The sequence below is a fragment of the Sturnira hondurensis genome, unplaced genomic scaffold (genome assembly GCF_014824575.4).
Source record: "Sturnira hondurensis isolate 20B ecotype Veracruz unplaced genomic scaffold, ASM1482457v3 Scaffold0002638, whole genome shotgun sequence".
Classification (NCBI taxonomy): Eukaryota; Metazoa; Chordata; class Mammalia; order Chiroptera; family Phyllostomidae; genus Sturnira; species Sturnira hondurensis.
In genome coordinates, this window is record NW_028075269.1 from 5,216,996 (window position 1) to 5,236,007 (window position 19,012).

Genomic DNA, 19,012 nt, shown 5'->3' on the forward strand with positions numbered 1-19,012 from the left:
AGACTTCTTTTGGAACATCTTTGCAGATGAGCTTAAATAATAGATACAGCATTACCTAACTCCTTCGTAATCAACTACTCATTTATTCATGATATTCCTGCAATTGGGGATAGTTCTCAGCTCATAAAAAGAGAATGCTAATCAAGTATAAACTACATAGCAAAGTGTTTCATGGTGGCCAGTTCACTTTCCAACTGTCAACTGTCAACACGTTTAAGAACATATATGCTGTCTTGAAATATACAAAAATAGCAAAGAACTTAAAGAGGAAAATGTATCTCTTTTTAAAGATTTATGCAAAAAAATGTGGCTAATCTACATATTTAGTCAACGTTGAAATATACATGTTCCACAGAAAATCTGCAAATTTATTCTGAAAAAATATTAGCGTTTTTAGCACTGCCTGCAGAAGTTTTCAGCTTACTTGTATGAACATGAATCTTGAGCAATTTATCTGAATTTTCCGATTGAATGTATGTGTAAAATTGTATATATCTGTATTTTCTAGCTATCTCTTCGCTTGATTATTTTTTTCAAAGTATATATGGCCTAAATATTGACCTTGATGTTTCAAAACTCCCCAAGGGAATTTCAGGGAGTTCAAATACTCTGCATTTCCACATGTTTATCCTGTCAGGACGGACTTAACCTGCCCTGCCTACATTCCAGGAATACCAACTCCTGCTTTCATTATTTTTCTTTTAATTCAAAGGCGCTCCCTATTCATTCTTACCTCTCTTTCACCTTAAAAGTGTCAAACATATTCTAGGATGATTCAGTAGTGATCTTAAATGCCTCTCAGGCTGAGTTCCAAGGTGGGGCCAACCTTCCATCTTTCCTCCAGCTTCCCCCACAAATATGTTAAATACAGCAAATTTGGGGGACTATTTTCAACTTCTTAAGAACCATCTTTTTTCTAGATAAAAGAAATATTTTTATCGCAATTAGGATGAAATTTAGATCGCTGTTTATGCAAAGGATGCCTTATTCGAAAATAAAATGATATGAAAACATACAGGGAGCCTAATATGTAGTATAAATAAAAGTGGAGTAATTGTGCTTGTCAAGAAGCCAGGGACCTAGGGTCCCATCTAAGTGACCGCCCTCCTCTCTTAGCCCTGCATTCAGTTCTGCATGTAGCTGCTTAACTTTGTGCAACTCATTGGAAACAGCATTGACAAAATTATTTACTTATAATTTTGAGTGGTTGTGTAACAGTGGGTAGGTAGATAAATAGATAAATGCTGTCCTGATGCAAGGTGTAAAATAGCAGACATTTTTCAAAGGAAAAATAAAGAAAGCTCTGACCTGGATAATACACAGTTCGTGAATTACAGGATGGAGGATTAGGGGTAGGAAATGATTTGGTTCTGCAGGTTCATTTCTATAGAAAGCTAAGAATGGCAGGTGATTATTAACTTCAGTGTACACTTGGGTATTGCTGGGGGTATATAATTAAAAATAAAATCCCCCCCTCCAATCCAGAAAACTGCTCCACAAAATGTAGAAGAGAAAGAAAACACTTTTATTTTTGAATAAGCATTCAAATAGAATGGGGTGTGCATCACAGGCAATTTGCCAAGAAATTGCAACAATATAATGAAATTGCAGCTTTTTGCAGAGCCAAACAGTACAAGCCATGACTGACATACTCTCAAGACAAGCATAACCCGTCCTTGAGTAAAAAGACTCACCTGCACTAATTTTCACATAGTTCATCTTAGATTCCAACTGGTAATCAGGGCGTTAGTTAATAGGAAAATTTTGTGTTTCTTATTTTAATTTTTATTTGCTCTTATAATGTAGTGGTCTTAAAGGTATGCATATTCATCTTGTATGACTTTTCCTTTATTCGTTCCAAAGCATTTCGAAATTTTTTTAATGTTTAAAAAACTATTTCAGAATAGCAGCAAAAAAAGCAGTGCTTAATCCAAATGCTCTTTGATTGTATAATATGTCTTATTATGTCCAATACTTATAACTATAATATTTTTCCCCTCTTAATCACATTTCTAGCTATTTGATGTCAAAATCAAACTAATTTCTACTTTTGTAGTTTTCTAATAGCATCTTATCAACAAATGTTTATTGAATGTAGTGTTTTCAGGCACTGAAGGAGATAATCACAACTCCGAATTAAATGAAGGCTCACTCATTCATCAGCCATCTTCATGCTCACTACTTATCAAATAATGTGACAAGTAGCTATCACATTATCAGGCATACAAAGTCAAATGAAATAGAACAACTGTCTTCAAGAAGCTCAATGTCCTACAAAAGATAGTGAACAGTTCTATAACAATGGGATAAATAGTGCAAGACAGTCTACGTAGAGGGGGTTCAGAGCGAAGATGGGTTTATAGTCCAATGGGATTGAATGCTGCATGCACACAAACAAATGTATGTTTGAAAAAATGAAGGGAAAAGGTAATTTAAAGTGTGAGTTTAGAATACACATAGCAAGCTTTAAAATCTCAAATTTGAATTTAGTGGTTAGTATGTTGGGACAACCTAAAAACTATTTTCTAGTCATAGGACCAGTGAGTGCAATGAAATGTGGTAGCTAAGAATGTTTTCTAGTTTTCTAAGCAGTTGACATAGGAATACATATAAAGTGTCCTGACTCTCAGCCATGCTTTCTAGATACCACACTGATCCACTGTAATGGGTTTCGTGAGTGGGGATACAGAGGCTCAGGATGACATTCCCAAGCTCCAAGATGAGGATGCAGTGAGAATCTTTAAAGAGATTCATTACCCTTTGTCATTAGAAGTTTTAGTTTCTCTAAAATAAGACATGCTCCACACCCACTTAAAACACATGTCTTCCCATTGCTCTTCACCCCAAACCTGAGCATTAGTGGTCAGACTCCTCATTATCTGTGCCGTGTTCATCATGCCCCCCCCCCCCCGCCCCGAGTCTTTTATCAGGATCCTCAACTCAGAATTTCTACTCCGGTGATCACCTAATTAGTCGCAGTTCCTGAATCTTAACAATGTTCGTTCTTGGTCTCATAACCACTTCCTATGCAGTCTAGAAGGCCGTGTCTCAAGGCTCACTCAGAGGACCACTCCCACTCGGGCTTCAAGATTCAGCACAGACAGCACATCCCCTGGGAGGGTTTCCCTGTCTCCTTTCTCCTCCCCTGCAGAAACTTAGGGAGATTCCTTCCTGGGTACTTCCACAGAATTCTGCTTTCCTGCATTGGCACATTTTATTACAACTATCACTTGTCTTCTCCATTGTAAAGGAAGCTATTTAAGGCTAGAAACACTTTTTATTGTCTAAATTTTTAGAGGTTATACTTTAACATTCCTTGCAAAATCAGGAATAGTCACTACACATGTGTTTAGATGGAGGGATGGATGGATGGATGACTTCGTATAGCAGATACTCTGGTTAATATGCATCGTGTGGCAGAAATGAGACCTTCAAAAATAGCATGAAAAAATCAAATATTTAAAGTGATTTATTGATTTTATGGAAGTGTTTTGTTTTTAGTGACTTCGATTTTGAAATTAAAGCACTGTAAATTTTATATATGATGCTGGTTGGTTTCATGTCTTTCTGAAGCATGTGGAAGTTGGAATATTGAAATGCGCAAAATGATTGCATGTTCTCACTCACTGGTTTCCCTATTTTCATGTGACTTTCTCCAGCTGATTTCTGTTATTTTGCAGGAAAAAATCCTATTACACTGACCCGAGGAGCAAATCAACGGGCAGGTTGGTGGGTGATACATAATTTGCTTATGATTAATTTGTCATTTGGAGAAAAAATAGAAAGACATTTGATTACTCTTATCAGCAGTTGTAAATTTTAGGAAAAAAACACTTTATTGATTTATTCAATGGATTTCAAAAATGATGAGCCAAATTTAACAATGTTTAAAAACAGATAATCTCTTTTATTTTGATGGACCATTGACATTCCTGCAATCCTCACTTATATATTTGCAAGTTAGCATTTTAGATTTTAATTTTTGAAAATGGTTATAAAACCAAGATTGATAGGTAAATATTGACCCACTAGAGTAATAAAACAACAGACCCAACAAAGACATTCTGGATCATGTGACCCAAATCTCTTATTTGACCAAGATGGTAAAAGACTAGCATTCACAGCCATGAATTGCCAAACAGCACCTTGGAATCACAGAATTACTCTTATTCCACCACCTGAAGCTGCCTTTCTTACCCTAATATTGAAAACAAGCTTCTTTTCAAGAGCTTTCATCCCAATACAGCAACTCTCACCAACTTGGGTAACAGCAGCTATGATAAAGGAATTCATCAAACCACGAGCCTGAGACAGAGAAATTGTCCCACCCAAACTGCCGTGGCCCTCTTTTACTGGAGGAACTGGTTCCTTTTAAGGAATACTAAAATCAAAAGCTTCTTACACCTGGCTGTTTTCCTGCTCGTTTTGATAAAAGTCAATTAACAAAAACAGAATGTGAATGTCGTGGAGTATGCCCTATTGAATAATATTATAGGATATTGCAAGTCAGAATGGCACAAAGTAGAAGATTCATATAGTGTAAATATCAGGCCATTTTAGGATAGTTCTTCTAACAAGAAAAATGGCTGAATATAATTTAAAACTTTTCAATAAGCAATATTTCAATTTTAAAATTGTAAACATTAAATTTAGCTGTGGTAGGAATTGGTGACAAAAAAATAAATCATGAAGAGGGAAACGTAATATTAGAACAAGTGTCAAAGGGGTTAGTGCTCAAGTAGCTCTTTTAAAAAACTAGGGTCCTCAGCTACGGCAGTTTTTTCTTTTCTTGTCCGGTTAGCACGCCCAGAATCAGAATGAACTTCCATCAGTTCCCTTCTGCCTGTTTGGTCCTGGTCTGTGTAGCAAATTTCAGTTAATTTTCACGTAATAAAGCCAAAGTCACTGGAATATTATAATTTATAAATTTACAACTGCAGATTTTTCTGGGTTTTTTCCTCCTGCATGCTCCCGTTTAATGTTGGATGAGTTGAGAAATATGTGATTCACTTTTGTTTGCTCTATAGAATTAGTGCGATTCTGCTGCTGTATAACTAGTGGGTTGTCTGATAAATAGGCATCTTCATTTCAGAGACTTACAGAAGGATGAAGTTTGTATTTTAAAATAGCAACAAATGCCTATTTATGTGATACTGTCATAATTCAGTTTTAGAATAAACTTGTGTTTGGAATGACCAATAAACATTTATATATTAAATCCTAAAGAAACAGCCTTTTAATAGTAGAAAATGCTTTTTTCTATTTTGGTCAAATTCAAAAGTTAACAAAAAAATGAACACTATACTTTGTCCTATGTTTTATTATCTTTTGTATTCACAATTTTCTGTTTCATGAAGTTAAAATTCAGTTATCAGTTATTTCAAATGATTACTAAAGTCTCTCAAATGCTACCACAGTCAATCTTTTTACAGTTTACTTTTTATAAACACTCCCTTTGTCCCTTTACTTTGTGGATGCGTATGGGGAGGACAGTGAACAAATAGGAAAGGGGATTGTGAAAGTATATCACACATTAAACTGAAAATAAGAAGGTCGTGTTATTCACCTTAATTTAGACTTTCAATTAAGGAAATGAATGATCTTGATGTCTAAAAAAAATTACCGTTGGAGAAGAAAAATTTAGTGGAGGGGTGTGTGTGCGTGTGGTCATCATCATTATAAAGTTACAAAACCTAATTTGTAGATAGTCTAGAAAATGGGAAACAAAACCAATTATGTGCGCTTAGATTTCACTTGCCTTTTTTCTTTCTCGAAGTGGGAAAGGTATTTTGTGCAGGGGTATTTTAGCCAATAAACATGAGGTGATAATTAATGTGCAGGCAATTGCTCAGATGTTGAAGTTCATCATTTCTCCTAGCAAGTCGATAGGGAAGGGTTACAGTTTTACTATTGCTGCTATTTGTCTTTTGTTTACAATGCACTTCCACATTCAATTTTTAAAGACTCTTTAAAGTTGACCCTGCAGGAGAGCATAACAAATTGCAACTGGTTTTGGAGATTAGGAAAAAATTGATGACTCTGTCATCACTGCTCCCCACCACCCCGTGCCTCAACCCCCCACCCTCACAGCTGGTATGACACAGTCTGGGCTCCAGCCAAGTATTTTTGCCTTTTTAATTCAGATTTCTTTTCATTCCCTCCTGGAAACAGAAAGAATGCGTGTGTGCTATTGTGAGTATGGGTGTGTCTTATGTCTTTTTGGAACTCTTTTTGGAGTGGCAGTGGAAGGCAGGCATTACTCCAGAATGCATCCTCAATCCAGTGCTGAAATGTGACTCTGTTCCAGTGTACACAGCTCTTTTAGAAGACTCAAAAAATGGATGTCTCAAAACCCAATGGTTCTGGACAAGTCAGCGTTTCCAGACCTGGAGGAGTCAGACTGTTACACCGGTCCCTTCAGCCGTGCAAGGATTCACCAGTGAGTTCCCCTGGTTGCTCCCACTACCTGCCGTGGCATCTTCATTACCAAGAGTTGTTGATATAATAATATCTGAAAACAGTCCTGCAGTTTGCCGAATAAGTCAGAAAATACATCCTTTTATTAAAATGTACACTTAACCTAGAACAACCCTCAGTGAACATTATTAACTAATTATCAACTATGATATAGAGACATTCCAGGAGTGAATAATTAATTGTAAACTCAGGGAATGACAGTCTAGCTCCTAATTCTTTGAAAACAATTACTATGGTAGCAAGTCAGTTAATGTGACAAAAGTAACAAAAATGATGATATTAATAATAATAGAATTGATGTTAAATAACATGCTTGAATACTATTGTTCTAATTAATAAATTATGTTTAAAATTATATTTAATTGATTTATATATATCTGTTTAATCCATTTTAGTTTAATCTTATTAAACTAAGGTGAGTAAGAATTTGTCAGAGATTTGTTACGTGACTATCTACCAACATACAATATCTCCTTTATTTACTGAATTACTATTTGTTAAGTTTCTATGGGATGCAGATTGAGGGTATGGCACAGTCCCTGCTTTCACAGTACTTCCAGGCTACTGGGTCAGACAAAAAGGTAAAGTTAATAATTAAACAAAATAAGATAAACATGAAGATGGAGAAATTTGCAGTACACAGTAGGTCTGCAGGGGCAAGATCTATTTGCTCTACCCAGTTTGGGATCAACTTATCTTCTGGGATGTTGGAAGTTGAGAGGCAGGATGGAACAGATATCCTGACCACCAAATATGTAACCGAACCAGTAATCCACCGGCAACCCTCTTTCCAAATATTTTGTTTATGCTCTTATTTACTCTTACAGGTGAATCTGGAAGCGTTGTTTTTTTTTTAATTCCACCTACGAGAAACGGAAGAAGGAGTGGAAATCCAAATGGCTTCCACATTTAGACACAGGTTGCAGTTTCATGGAAGCTTCTTTAGCTGTTTGTTGTACTTTTTCAAGCTCTGTGATGCACCAATTTTTTTTAAAAAAATCTGTTCTTTCTCTTTGAACCTGAAAAACTGGGGCAATTTTCCAACAATTTCAATCATATCATGAAACTACCTTCCTTAAATTCCTCCCAATGGACTCTCATTTACACTTATAATAAAATTCAAATTTTTAAAAAATATTTTCTTTCTTTATTTTTAGAGAGAGGGGAAGGGAAGGAGAAAGAGTGGAAGAGAAACATCAATGTGTGGTTGCCCCTCACATGTCCCCTACTGGGGACCCAGCCTGCAACCCAGGCATGTGCCCTGACTGGGAATCGAACCAGTGACCCTTTGCTTTACAGGCCCATGCTCAATTCACTGAGCTACACCAGCCAGGGCAAAATTCAAATTTTTTATCAGCTACCATGTGGCTGTAAATGTTGTGGAACCTGCCCAACACTATCCTCTCATCTTCTACAATTTCCACACCATCTACTTACTTCAGGGACACAAGCTTTGGTTCCACCCATCGAACTCCCAAGCTTTATTCCATCTCAGAGTTTTTGTTCTTGCCATTTTCTTTTGCTAATATGCTCTTCCTTCACATCTCCACATGGCCTGTTTCTTCTTATCATTCAGCTCCCACTCAAAACCAGCAGCCCAGGGAGTCCTTCTCTGAAAATATTACCTGTAGTCCCCTTGTCCTGGACATACTCGAGGCCATTAAGCAGTTTCCTTTTCTCTTTATATGAGCAACTCCTGAAATTGTGTATTTAATTTCTTTACTTATGTGGTACCTGTTTCCTTCATTTGTAATATCACTCCACAGAAAAAGAATTTATCTGTTAAAAGATATTTGTTCTAAAAATTCTGAATCAATCTGATGGTAAAATAATTGATGGACATGTCTTCTTATAATTAACAGGACACAAGAACTGTTAACTCAGTGCATCCAAGTACAGAAATAAAAACACAATATCAGAATTTTAGAATGACTCTGGGTCTAATAAAATGGGCAGGTATATAAGTTACCATAGTACAAAGCAGAGTAAAATTAACACATTAGGAAAGATACAAATGAAATGTACATTTTTTAAGAGAACCATACCTAGAAGAGAATATCCAGCAAACCTTTATGAAGGAGCTAGTTCTTTTCAGCAGGTAAAAGTGTGGAGGGAGGTGGTGAGAGGTAAGAGAACAGATATGGGAAACAGAACAAAATCTTGAGGTAAAGAAAGATAGAATTCCATGGTGACAATCAATTCTACAATTTGGCAGACTAACAGATACAAGAAGTCAGAGCTGTAAGACGTAAGACAAAAAGGGAGGTTGAAATGCAAGAATAGAGAGCCCTCAGAGGAAAATAAGAAATTAAATTATTCATATTGGAGAACTGCTGACCCATGAGTAGTAGGAGTCCGCCAAGAGTCTGAATGAGCATTAAAGACAGGTGGGAATTTGCGCAGCTAGGTAAGAGGGCATTGTTTTCATAACCTAGGCAAGAGACAATGAGACCCAGAACCAGATGGATACAAGAAAGCCAATATAGTTAAAAAGTTACCTTGTGTGGTGACGACTCTCTGCATAAAGACAGGGAAGAGAAAGCAAGGATCAGAGAAGACCTACTACTTCAGGGCTGAGTCTGAGAAAATGGTGGTTTATCCTTCACAAAGATAAAGTAACTGGAAACAGACGTTGCCCGCAGTGGAGTGAGAGCCAGAACGCTTCCTTTTTTTTTTTTTTTTTTTTGAGGCTCATCCTCCAATGCTAATCCTTTCCTCCTGGGATCACCCTGTTGCTTTTTGTGTCACCAACTAACGTGGTTCCTCTTCCAATGTGGGGACAGGGTAGGGCCTAAAGGGGACGGGAGAACAATCGCTCGTTGCTAAAGTTCTGTAAGTAAGATAAGCTTGCTTGGAAAGTGTGGCATGGGGAATGACATCAGTTTTTAATGTGCTCTCTTTGGAACTATGTTGCTGAATTAAAATGTAGGGGAGCCCATGGGAACTCCTTGTTCAATGCCCAACAAAAATCATGAAGGCACCCAGGCCTTCTTATGAACCGAAAGATATTAACATGAATATTTGATAATACCCTATATATGATGTGTATTTAATTTTCCTCTGCTGATTGATTTTCTTTTTAAAGAGGATGGTTTATTTTCTGATTTACTGTACTTCACATACATTAGTATGAAGGAGAAGACAGATGGATGACTGCCCGGGAAGTTCTTCCTGTTGCTGGATTCTGTGCTCTGCTCTGACTGTTAAAACCAATCCCCCTCTCTTAACAGCTTCATAATAAACAATAAGGACACCTTCTTCAGCAATGCTACTCGAAGCAGGATAGTCTACCACGTGCTGCAGCACACCAAATACGAGAACGGAATATCAAAAGTGGGTAAGAACGCTAGATACTAATGCAGAGAAAGGAGAATCAGCAGCATCTAATGTTACCAAGAAATATTTAACAACCGAAGCTTCGCCCTCAGGAATTAAATATGAACATGTAATACACCGAGTGCAAACTCTAAACATTCTACTTTTCTGCCTTTCAATAAAACAAACTCTTTTAAGAATATTTGGCCATATGTATTAAAATGTGAAATGTGTAAACACTTAGGAAGAGAAATTTTATTCTTGAAATGTATCCCAAAGAAATAATCAGCTTTTGAATAACAATATACAAAGACATTTGTTCACTGTGGTGTTGTAGTAAAATAAAACTGGAAATTCTGTAACTGTCCATCATTAGGAATTGGCAAATAAATTAGTTTACATCCACATAATACATCTATTAAAAATTAAATAATACAATGAATTCTCAACACCACTATCCTTTTGAGATTTTTCAAGGGGTGGAGAATTCTTCTGCTCCCTTAACCAAATTCTGAGTTGAGGAAAAAGTTACTCTAGGCTTATGTGATCCCCACTGAGTGGATATTATAATCCCCCATTTCATGATGTGGCAAAGTGAAATCTTATGTTAGCACCTTGCAAATCTCCCTGTACTAATGTCGTAAGGACAGAATTAGACTCTCAGCATCAGTCTCTTCCACAACCTCAGTGTCCTCATAGGTGAGGTGATTAGGGAAGTCATTTTGTTTATTTTAAGTTTTTAAAGTAACTTATTGTTTGAAGTGTATGTGTGTTGCTTCAGAAGAAAGTCTTCATCTAAACTAACTCAAGAGCGGTCCTTTCTTCTCTTTTCAGGTATCTGTAAACTAATAAACAATGGCTCATATATAGCAGCTTTTCCTCCACATGAGGTAATTTTGAAATACAATTTCCATTACAAAATAATAAGTTTCTCATGCTCAATGGTTGATCCCATGTTATTTCTAAATTTAAGTCTGGCTGTCCTCTCTCAAGAAGGTTCAATCAGCAATTGGCCCCGGGCTTTTCTGAAACCCCCATAATATCCGATGGCTGTACACGGGCTTCTCTGTTCCAGAGCCTTCCTGCAGTTTGCCAGCATCAGGAAGCCTGGCCATGGAGGGAACTCATGAGCATTGTTCGGCCACTCTGGCTGATGCCTCTACGCCAACACAGAGCTCCACAGTGACACAGTCTGGGACCCGCACCGTTCCCCCGGGGCAGGTCCCTGGTTTGTACTTACTGCATTGGGATCCCTAAAAATCAAACCCACATAAAACCTACAGCCCATTATGTTCTTGATTCTCTGCCTGGTGTTACCTCTCTTCCAATTTTTAATAGAAAAGCCTTCTCTGAGCTGTGGTGGGCTTTGCCTGCTGAGTCTTGAGCTAAATTTGAATCAGTTAGCAGTTTTAACTCCACCATGTCCCCATCCCTGCACACACACACACACACACATACACACACACACACTGCATTAATTTGAAGGCAAATCTGAATTTTCATATAAGAATGGAGTCACTAAAAACGTCACTTTTGTACTTTCAAAACTGGTCATTGTTTTATGCACTAAGGCTCTGGATTCTCAGGAGTTCACAGTATAGTACAGCCCATAACAGATAAAATGTGTTGAGCACTTACTGTTTGGCACTCAGCTAAATGTTTTATATGGTTTAACTCATTTAATCCTTCCAGGAACTCTTCAAAATAGACAATGATATTAACTCCATTTTATAAATAAACCATTGAGGTATAGAAACATTAGGTTTCAAAGGTATAGTTTTCCCCTTTTCCCCCGAAATTCTCTCCCCTCTCTCCTCTGGTCCCTGTCAGCCTGTTCTGGGGGAAAAAAAGGGGAGAAAGATTGACAGAAACTAGTATAAAGGACACATGGAGAACAACTAAAGGGGGGGTAGAAATGGGAGGGGGTGGGGAGCACTGGGTGGTGGGCTAGGATGGGAGCAAAAAACAGAAAACTGTACTTGAACAATAATTAAATAAAAAAACATTTTTAAAAAGGTATAGTTTTGAGCCCTGGAAGCAACTCCAGTTTCTCTCAGTGATGGCAAAGTCATTGTGTTTATTGACAGACCTTAGGTTCCAAACAGTAAAATCTAGTTTACTTTAAGTGAAGGGAATCTCATTGATTTTGAAAAGAAACTGAAGAGAGGATTTTTAAAGGACTATCAATATTTTCAATGAATGAGAGATGTATAAAGACATCATCATCCCAGAGATGAGCTTAAGTTTACAATTTCTGAAGCGTTCAATAAGTTTTTAATCTGTAAGAAAAAAAAACAAAAGCAATTCCTATTTACTTCAAATTTTAGTAATAGAAGGGGTATCCATTTATCTCGTTGCATCTGTTTCAGGGAGCCTACAAGAGCAACCATCCCATCAAAACCCATGGACCTCAGAATAACAGGCATCTGTTATACGAGCGCTGGGCCCGCTGGGGAATGTGGTACAAGCATCAGCCCCTGGATTTAATCAGGTACCGTGTGTGAATCGATAACGGAAGGCATATGCTATATGCTGTCTTGTTGTCATTTTCTTAGATTTGGAATCATTTCATTTACTCATCAGAATGCAATCAGGGAAAAAATAAGCCATTCTGGATCTTTTCAATAAAAGGGACTTAATTTAGGAAACTGATTGGACAGGGGACAGGAAAGGTGAGAAATCAAACAGGAATAATGAGACAACCCGAGATTAAGAGCAGAAAATTGCAAACTACCCGAAGCTGACAGGAAAATGCAATAAAGTATATTTCAGTGCCCAATACCTGCACTGTGAAATTTGTGATCAGGCTACCTACAAAGATGTGAAAATACAGGGAGTAGAGCTATGGTTAAGCCGTGACTATCCTGAGGACAACCAAGAGAGGTGAGAAGATCCTGGATTCTCCTTTCCTTCCCTCCTTCCTCCTATGAGTCTCCAAGTACCTCCTGGCCCCACTTAACCTGAAGCAATTTGTAAAGGAACCTGTGTAATCTGCTTTCCTGTGAAAACATATCAAAACTAGGACAGGCAGAAAAAGGATCCGAGAGCAGAGAGAAAATGACCCACAAAGCATCTGTGTATATATTTATCTTTCAACAAAAATTTAGTGAGTATCTATTTGATTCAAACTGTTTGAATCAAAAGATGTAAATGTAAAAACTAGCCCTGGCTGGTGTAGCCCAGTGGATTGAGCGTGGGCTGCGAACCAAAGTGTCGCTGGGTCGATTCCCAGTCAGGGCACATGTCTGGGTTGCAGGCCAAGTCCCCACTTGGGGTACATGAGAGGCAACCACACATTGATGTTTCTCTCCTCCCCTTCCTCTCTCTCTAAAATATAAATAAAAATAAAATATTTAAATGTAAAAACTAATAAAATGCTTCTCTCTAAAAACTGTTGAATTCATCATTTGTTTATTCATGATTGAGGTTATTTCAGCAGCCGAATCCTATCATCCAATGAAATGTCACATGGGGAACCAATATAAAAAATGTAAAAATGGAGTGGCCGTGGGTGAAGTGTGGTGGGGAGTGACACCAGCTGCAGCCCCGTATTTGTCCTGGCCCTGTCATGGGTTTGATACACCTTTAAGGAAAGCTGTGCTTAGACAGTCTGGAAGGTTGGGAATAACACTGCTCTGTAGGATTTCCCTCACCGTCTTTGCCTGAAACTGTCTCTTTCCTCTCCTGAAACAAATCAGGAATCTTATGTAATTCAGGTGATTATATTCCTCTCAGATAATAGTGTTACTCCTCTTACTTAACCTTTAACAATGAGTGATTTAAAATCTTAGTATAATGCTGTCTGTGTAAGGGGTCTATACATGTAGTTTTCTATGATTTTTCTAAAGATATTCTGACATATTAATATGCGCTAAAACAAAACAACTCCAACCTTCAGAAGAACACTTGTTTAAAGGCACAAAGGCTTTGATGGAGTACCTGTTATTAAAGTAATCTTCTGTTTAAAATTAGAGCATTATCTTTGTATAAAAATATGAATAGACTAGTGATGTGTGTCTCCTAGGAGAAGTAAATGAAAAAACATTAGATAAGAGATACTTAATGGAAGGGGACTTTCTGTCTACACCTGGTAGAATTTATACAAATGATACAGAAAATAAAGTAGAAAAATAATACTTTTCAGAAAGAGATGTCTTGTTAAGAAAGAATAACAAGATACTTTTCTTCCCCGCAAGAATCACTGCCCAGTGCAATATTCCCAAATGAACGATAAAACACCAATCTTTAAAACTATTGCTGGGCCAAACTGTGTGTTAAGGAACCATTGTTAGGAAATGGAGGCTAAATATTAATAGAGAATTCAAGAAGTTATCATTTTATACCCTAATTTTATAAACAGTAGGACAGTTAATATTGACAATAGAGTTGGTGAAGAAAAGGCGATTTAGTCTTTACGACCACCTTATTCTCCTGCCATTTCCACGTAGACTGTATTTATCAGCTGAAGGGAAATAAAATACATTCAATTCCCTTCGCTTCATTTGACACTTCCTGTGGTGGGAGCTAGTAAGGCATGGTCTGTGCCCCAGCATCTGCAGTCATGGGATGGGAGGGGAACGGAGGAGTGCCAGGTGACTGCAGTGAATTTAGGCACTGAAACTTGGGTGAGGACAGGACATCTAACCCATGGTTGAAATGGAAGTCAGGAAAGGCTTCCTGGAAGAAGGGATAAAAAGTGACAGATAAATGTAATCCAGACACAGGAAAGAAAGTAAAATGGAATATTTCAAAGCGTGAACCAAGTAAAGAATCACGTGTTCCGGGAACTGCAGGGTTGAACCTGGTTGAGGAAGACGTGACATGACTGTGCAGATTGAGTCCCGAGTACAGGTGTCTGGGCAGTCGTGCACGAGGAGACCGAAATCGGATCTGCTCTCTCCTCCCACCCAGAGAGCAGCCTTTTTGCGAAGTCATGCAAAAGCAATGTGGGGTAGCACAGCTCCGTGTGGAGAACAAAAAAGGGACCCTACCAGGAGGCTGGAGAGGAGCAAGAATTAATTGGTAAAAAGCTTTATGAACAACATTAAGAAAGTTGACACAGAAATAAACACATTTTATAAAATTGTTCCTAAAGGGACACGTTTAAAGACGATCAATGTCACCATTATTAGAATGATTAACAACCACGAGTGGTAAAATAATCCAGACGGAGCTGCCAAGGAACTGAGCTGGTAGCCTTAAGTGTCCAACTGAAATTCTGACTAGGTGTGACATCCGCATTTGTAGTGTGACATGGGGCCTTAAGCTAACAGTTTGCTTTCTTCTGCAGGCTGTATTTTGGTGAGAAGATTGGGCTGTACTTCGCTTGGCTGGGATGGTATACTGGAATGCTGATTCCTGCCGCACTGGTTGGCTTGTGTGTTTTCTTCTACGGAATATTTACAATGAATGCAAGTCAAGTAAGGTAAGCTACTAACAGACTTATTGAAAAGTGTCGGTCTTTCCTCTGGTCGGACAAACACTTTATAAAAAAACAAAGAATGAGCTTCTTTTCAGCTGGAACTGCCGTCTTCCAGTAATTTTTCAAAATGACTAATGCAAAGGGAAAGAGCAGAGGTACTCGTTACCTGTTCCCTAGGCCTTTTAGAAAACATGGAGTTGTTCCTTTGGCTGTATACATGCGGATCTACCAGAAAGGTGATATTGTAGATGTCGAGGGAATGGACACTGTTCAGAACAGAAGGCCCCACCGATGTTCCCCTGGCAAAACTGGGAGAGTCTACAGTGTCACCCAGCTTGGGGTGGGCGTTGTTGTAAACAAACAAGTTAAGGGCAAGATTCTTGCCAAGAGCACTAATGTACAAATTGAGCATATTAAGCACTCTAAGAGCGGAGATAGCTTCTTGAAATGTGTGAAGGAAAAAGATCAGAAAAAAGAAGGAAGCCAAAGAGAAAGGCACCTGGGTTCAATTGAAGCATCAGCCTGCTCCACCCAGAGAAGCGCACTTTGTGAGAGCAAAGGTCCCAGTTCAGGTCCCCAGTTGGGGGGCGTGTGAGACACAACCAATCAAAGTATCTCTTGCACATCGATATTTCTTTCCCTCTATCCCTCCCTTCCACTGTCTCTAAAAATAAATAAATTTAAAAAAATAAATTAGGTAAAACAAATTATCACAGGCAGAAGATGATTCTTAAGCAGTTAGCTACTGTTCATCTCGGTTCCACGGGTACATGTTCACAAGGTTTTACCATGTCGTGTCGTCTCCCCCTCCACCCCTACAAAGCTGAAAATGAACGAAAGGCAAGGCAAGGAACCGATTTGCTGTTCCTGTTGACGTGTGTACCCGTGGGGCAAATTAGGCTCCTTTTGTATGAGATCGGCATTCTCTAACCTTTCACATAAGGAATGTTTCCAAAGGCATTAGCAAACTCTTTGCTTCCGTGCTGTGTGGTATTATATTTCTGCTACTTCTGTCACGCTATAATTAAGATCTTGTCAGACTTTCTATTCTGAATCAAGATAAGCTTCATCGAATATCTTTTGAAATTCCGTGAGCTGAGATCTTCCGTTCAAGGTGTCAGACGTGAGGTTTTAGCTGTTATCCCAGTGGGTTGGTGGGGAACACAGAGCTTTTCTTTTGTGTTGCTTTGTTCCAGTGTACTTTTAAGCTTTTTTTGTTTCTTTTGAAGAAACAAAATGCTAAAAAGCTGAGGACTAGGTTGTATTTCTTATGTTTCTAGCAGCTTTGTTCAAATAAGTTAAAGTTTTTCTTAATTGCCCTGCAGTTAATTGTAGAATTATAAAACCATCAAGTTATAGACTATTTATTACATGTATATGTACATGTATATATATATTCACATGTGTTCATTGGTAATCAAAAGTGGTCAGATTTATGCCTGGGAAAGGATATATCATAGTAATATGAAAATGACCAAGCAGGTAGGTATGGCTTGCTTCTCAGACCCTGGGTTTCAGGTTTAGAGCAAAGAACAGAAACCCCAACTTTCTAGACCATCCTTTCTTTGGCATTAGAATTCACCAAGAAATTGACCATCTTCCAAAAGCAGTTGGGTCTTAAAGGATTTCTAGACCCTCTCCTCACAACATCCTTAGCAAGGAGGGTTATTAACTCTCTGTGATGTGGCAGGTGTGTTATCGATACCCCTTATGTAATATCACAAATAGATATCGTCTCCAGATGGAGATAAAAAAAAACCAGTCCTCAGAAAGCTAAGAGATTTGGTCAGGGTAATATATCTGGTAGATGGTCAGCTACGTGTCAAATCTCTGATATATTTTTAAAATTGTGATAGGAGCACTTAACATGAGATCTACCCTCTTTAAAAATGTTTACGTGAACACTACAGTATTGTTAACTGTAGGCCCAACATCGGAGAACAGAGTTTTAGAACTTACTCATCTTGCATTACCGAAACTTTACACCTCTTGAGCAGTAGCTTCCATTTCCCTCTCCCCTGACCTTGGCACACAATGTTCTGCTCTGTTCCCACGAGTTTGACTGTTTTAGATGCCTGATGTAAGTGAGATCATGCAGTATTTGTCCTGCTACTGGTTTATTTCACTTCATGTAAAACCCTCCAATTCATCTATGCTGTTGCATACGGCACGACTGCCTCCTTTTTAAGGCTGAACAATAATATTTCACTGTGTGTTTATATAACATTTTTACCCATTTATCTAGTGATGGATATTTGGGTTATTTCCATAGTTTGGCTATTGTGAATAATGCTGCAATGAATATGGGAGTGTAGCTATCTCTCCAAGATCCTGATTTCAGTTCTATTAGATAGATACCCCGAAATGGGATGATTGGATTATGTGGTAGTTTTATTTTTTAATTTTTTGAGGAAAGTTCATATTGTTATCCATAGTGGTTGTGCCATTTCACCAACAACATACAAGTGTTCCAAATTCTCTGCATCCTTGCCAACACTTGTCATCTTTTGTCTTTTTGTTTGCTTGATAATAGCAATCCTGACAGGTGTGAGTTAATATCTCATGATTTGATTTGCTCTTCCCTGGGAATTATATCTGATTCTAAAACCCATACTTTACTCATGCTTCTATACTGCCTTCTTTTAAATCTACTTAAACATTTTCACAATCCCCCCCAAATGGACATCACCAAGTATCTTATTCTGTGCTCTGTCACAAAAAGTCTCAAGACCCTGGAGTGGGTCCAGACATCCACCCCCAAATGGACAAATCAATCTCTCCCCTCATTATCTTAAGTCGTGGTGATTATTATTTCCCTTGAGTCAGCCCTTACTGTGTATATCTGACATTAGAGTAAATGTCGGATATACAAAGTAAAAAAAGCCACAGTTGAAGTTGTGGCTTATATTATCTGCCTCAGCCAAAGAAATGAAGAAAACACTCATGCTGGGCTCTCTTACTCCCTCTAGTGGTGCAGTAAAAACAGGAAAGTTCTAATTGCCTCAAATCTCTTATTTCAGGCTAAAAACTACATGATCAAAAATTGCTTACTATTTTATTACATATCAAGTTATACTTTGATAACATTATAGAGAATGAGTTTAATGATTCTGGAATTAAAAATAGGATTCAGTCTGATAGCTGGGAGTGCAGATTTGCTGTTTTGTTTGAACATTTGGAAAATGAGGAAGATGATATAGTGTAAAGCGACTTTGTTATACTTTGTTAGTCTGAGATTTCAATGCAGGATGCATTGTGTCGTTCTCAAAACACAAGGAACTATGAGAGCAATACCACTTCAACCAAAAACTTTTTCCAGGTGTGTGTTCTTTCCTCTTGTTTGTATAAATTAGTAGTATTACTAAGAGAAGATACGATTCTCTTTTTCTTTGGGGCTTTTAAAGTGTGTGTTTTGCCTGTTTCCTTCTACTTCCTAGGGACATCCTGTTTACTAGAAATATGGTGTGTGGTAGTGGGACGATGATAGTATGTGTGAGACCCATTATATCACCATCACTAACAAGTTAGGTTTTGTTGAGAAAACCTTTTTTAAAATATAAAACAAACATATCATTCTTTTAGATATATTATAGTTGATAGAGAACTGGACCCAGAATAAGAAAAAACTAGGTTCCGTCCCAAAAGTACCTACTGTCAGCTATGTGACCTCGAGCAACTCACTTGGATGAAGCATCAGCTTGCTCTCTCTTGTGGAGATAACTCCCATTGCAGGAGATTACAGTGAGGACCGGGTTTCATGAGCATGAGCTCATCTTTGCTCACAGTAAAGCACTGCGT

At 38.0% G+C, this 19,012-nt stretch overlaps 1 protein-coding gene across 3 annotated transcripts in view; it reads left to right on the plus strand.

The window, feature by feature from the left end:
* Positions 1–19,012, plus strand: part of ANO3 (anoctamin 3) — a 292,127-nt gene that overhangs the window by 204,765 nt on the left and 68,350 nt on the right. For all 3 annotated transcript variants that reach the window (XM_037040409.1, XM_037040410.1, XM_037040411.1), the window contains 6 exons: positions 3,681–3,725; positions 6,308–6,439; positions 9,708–9,814; positions 10,627–10,682; positions 12,162–12,283; positions 15,083–15,217. In XM_037040409.1, the coding sequence (XP_036896304.1) occupies positions 3,681–3,725; positions 6,308–6,439; positions 9,708–9,814; positions 10,627–10,682; positions 12,162–12,283; positions 15,083–15,217 (597 nt within the window). The remainder of the gene's footprint in view (positions 1–3,680; positions 3,726–6,307; positions 6,440–9,707; positions 9,815–10,626; positions 10,683–12,161; positions 12,284–15,082; positions 15,218–19,012) is intronic.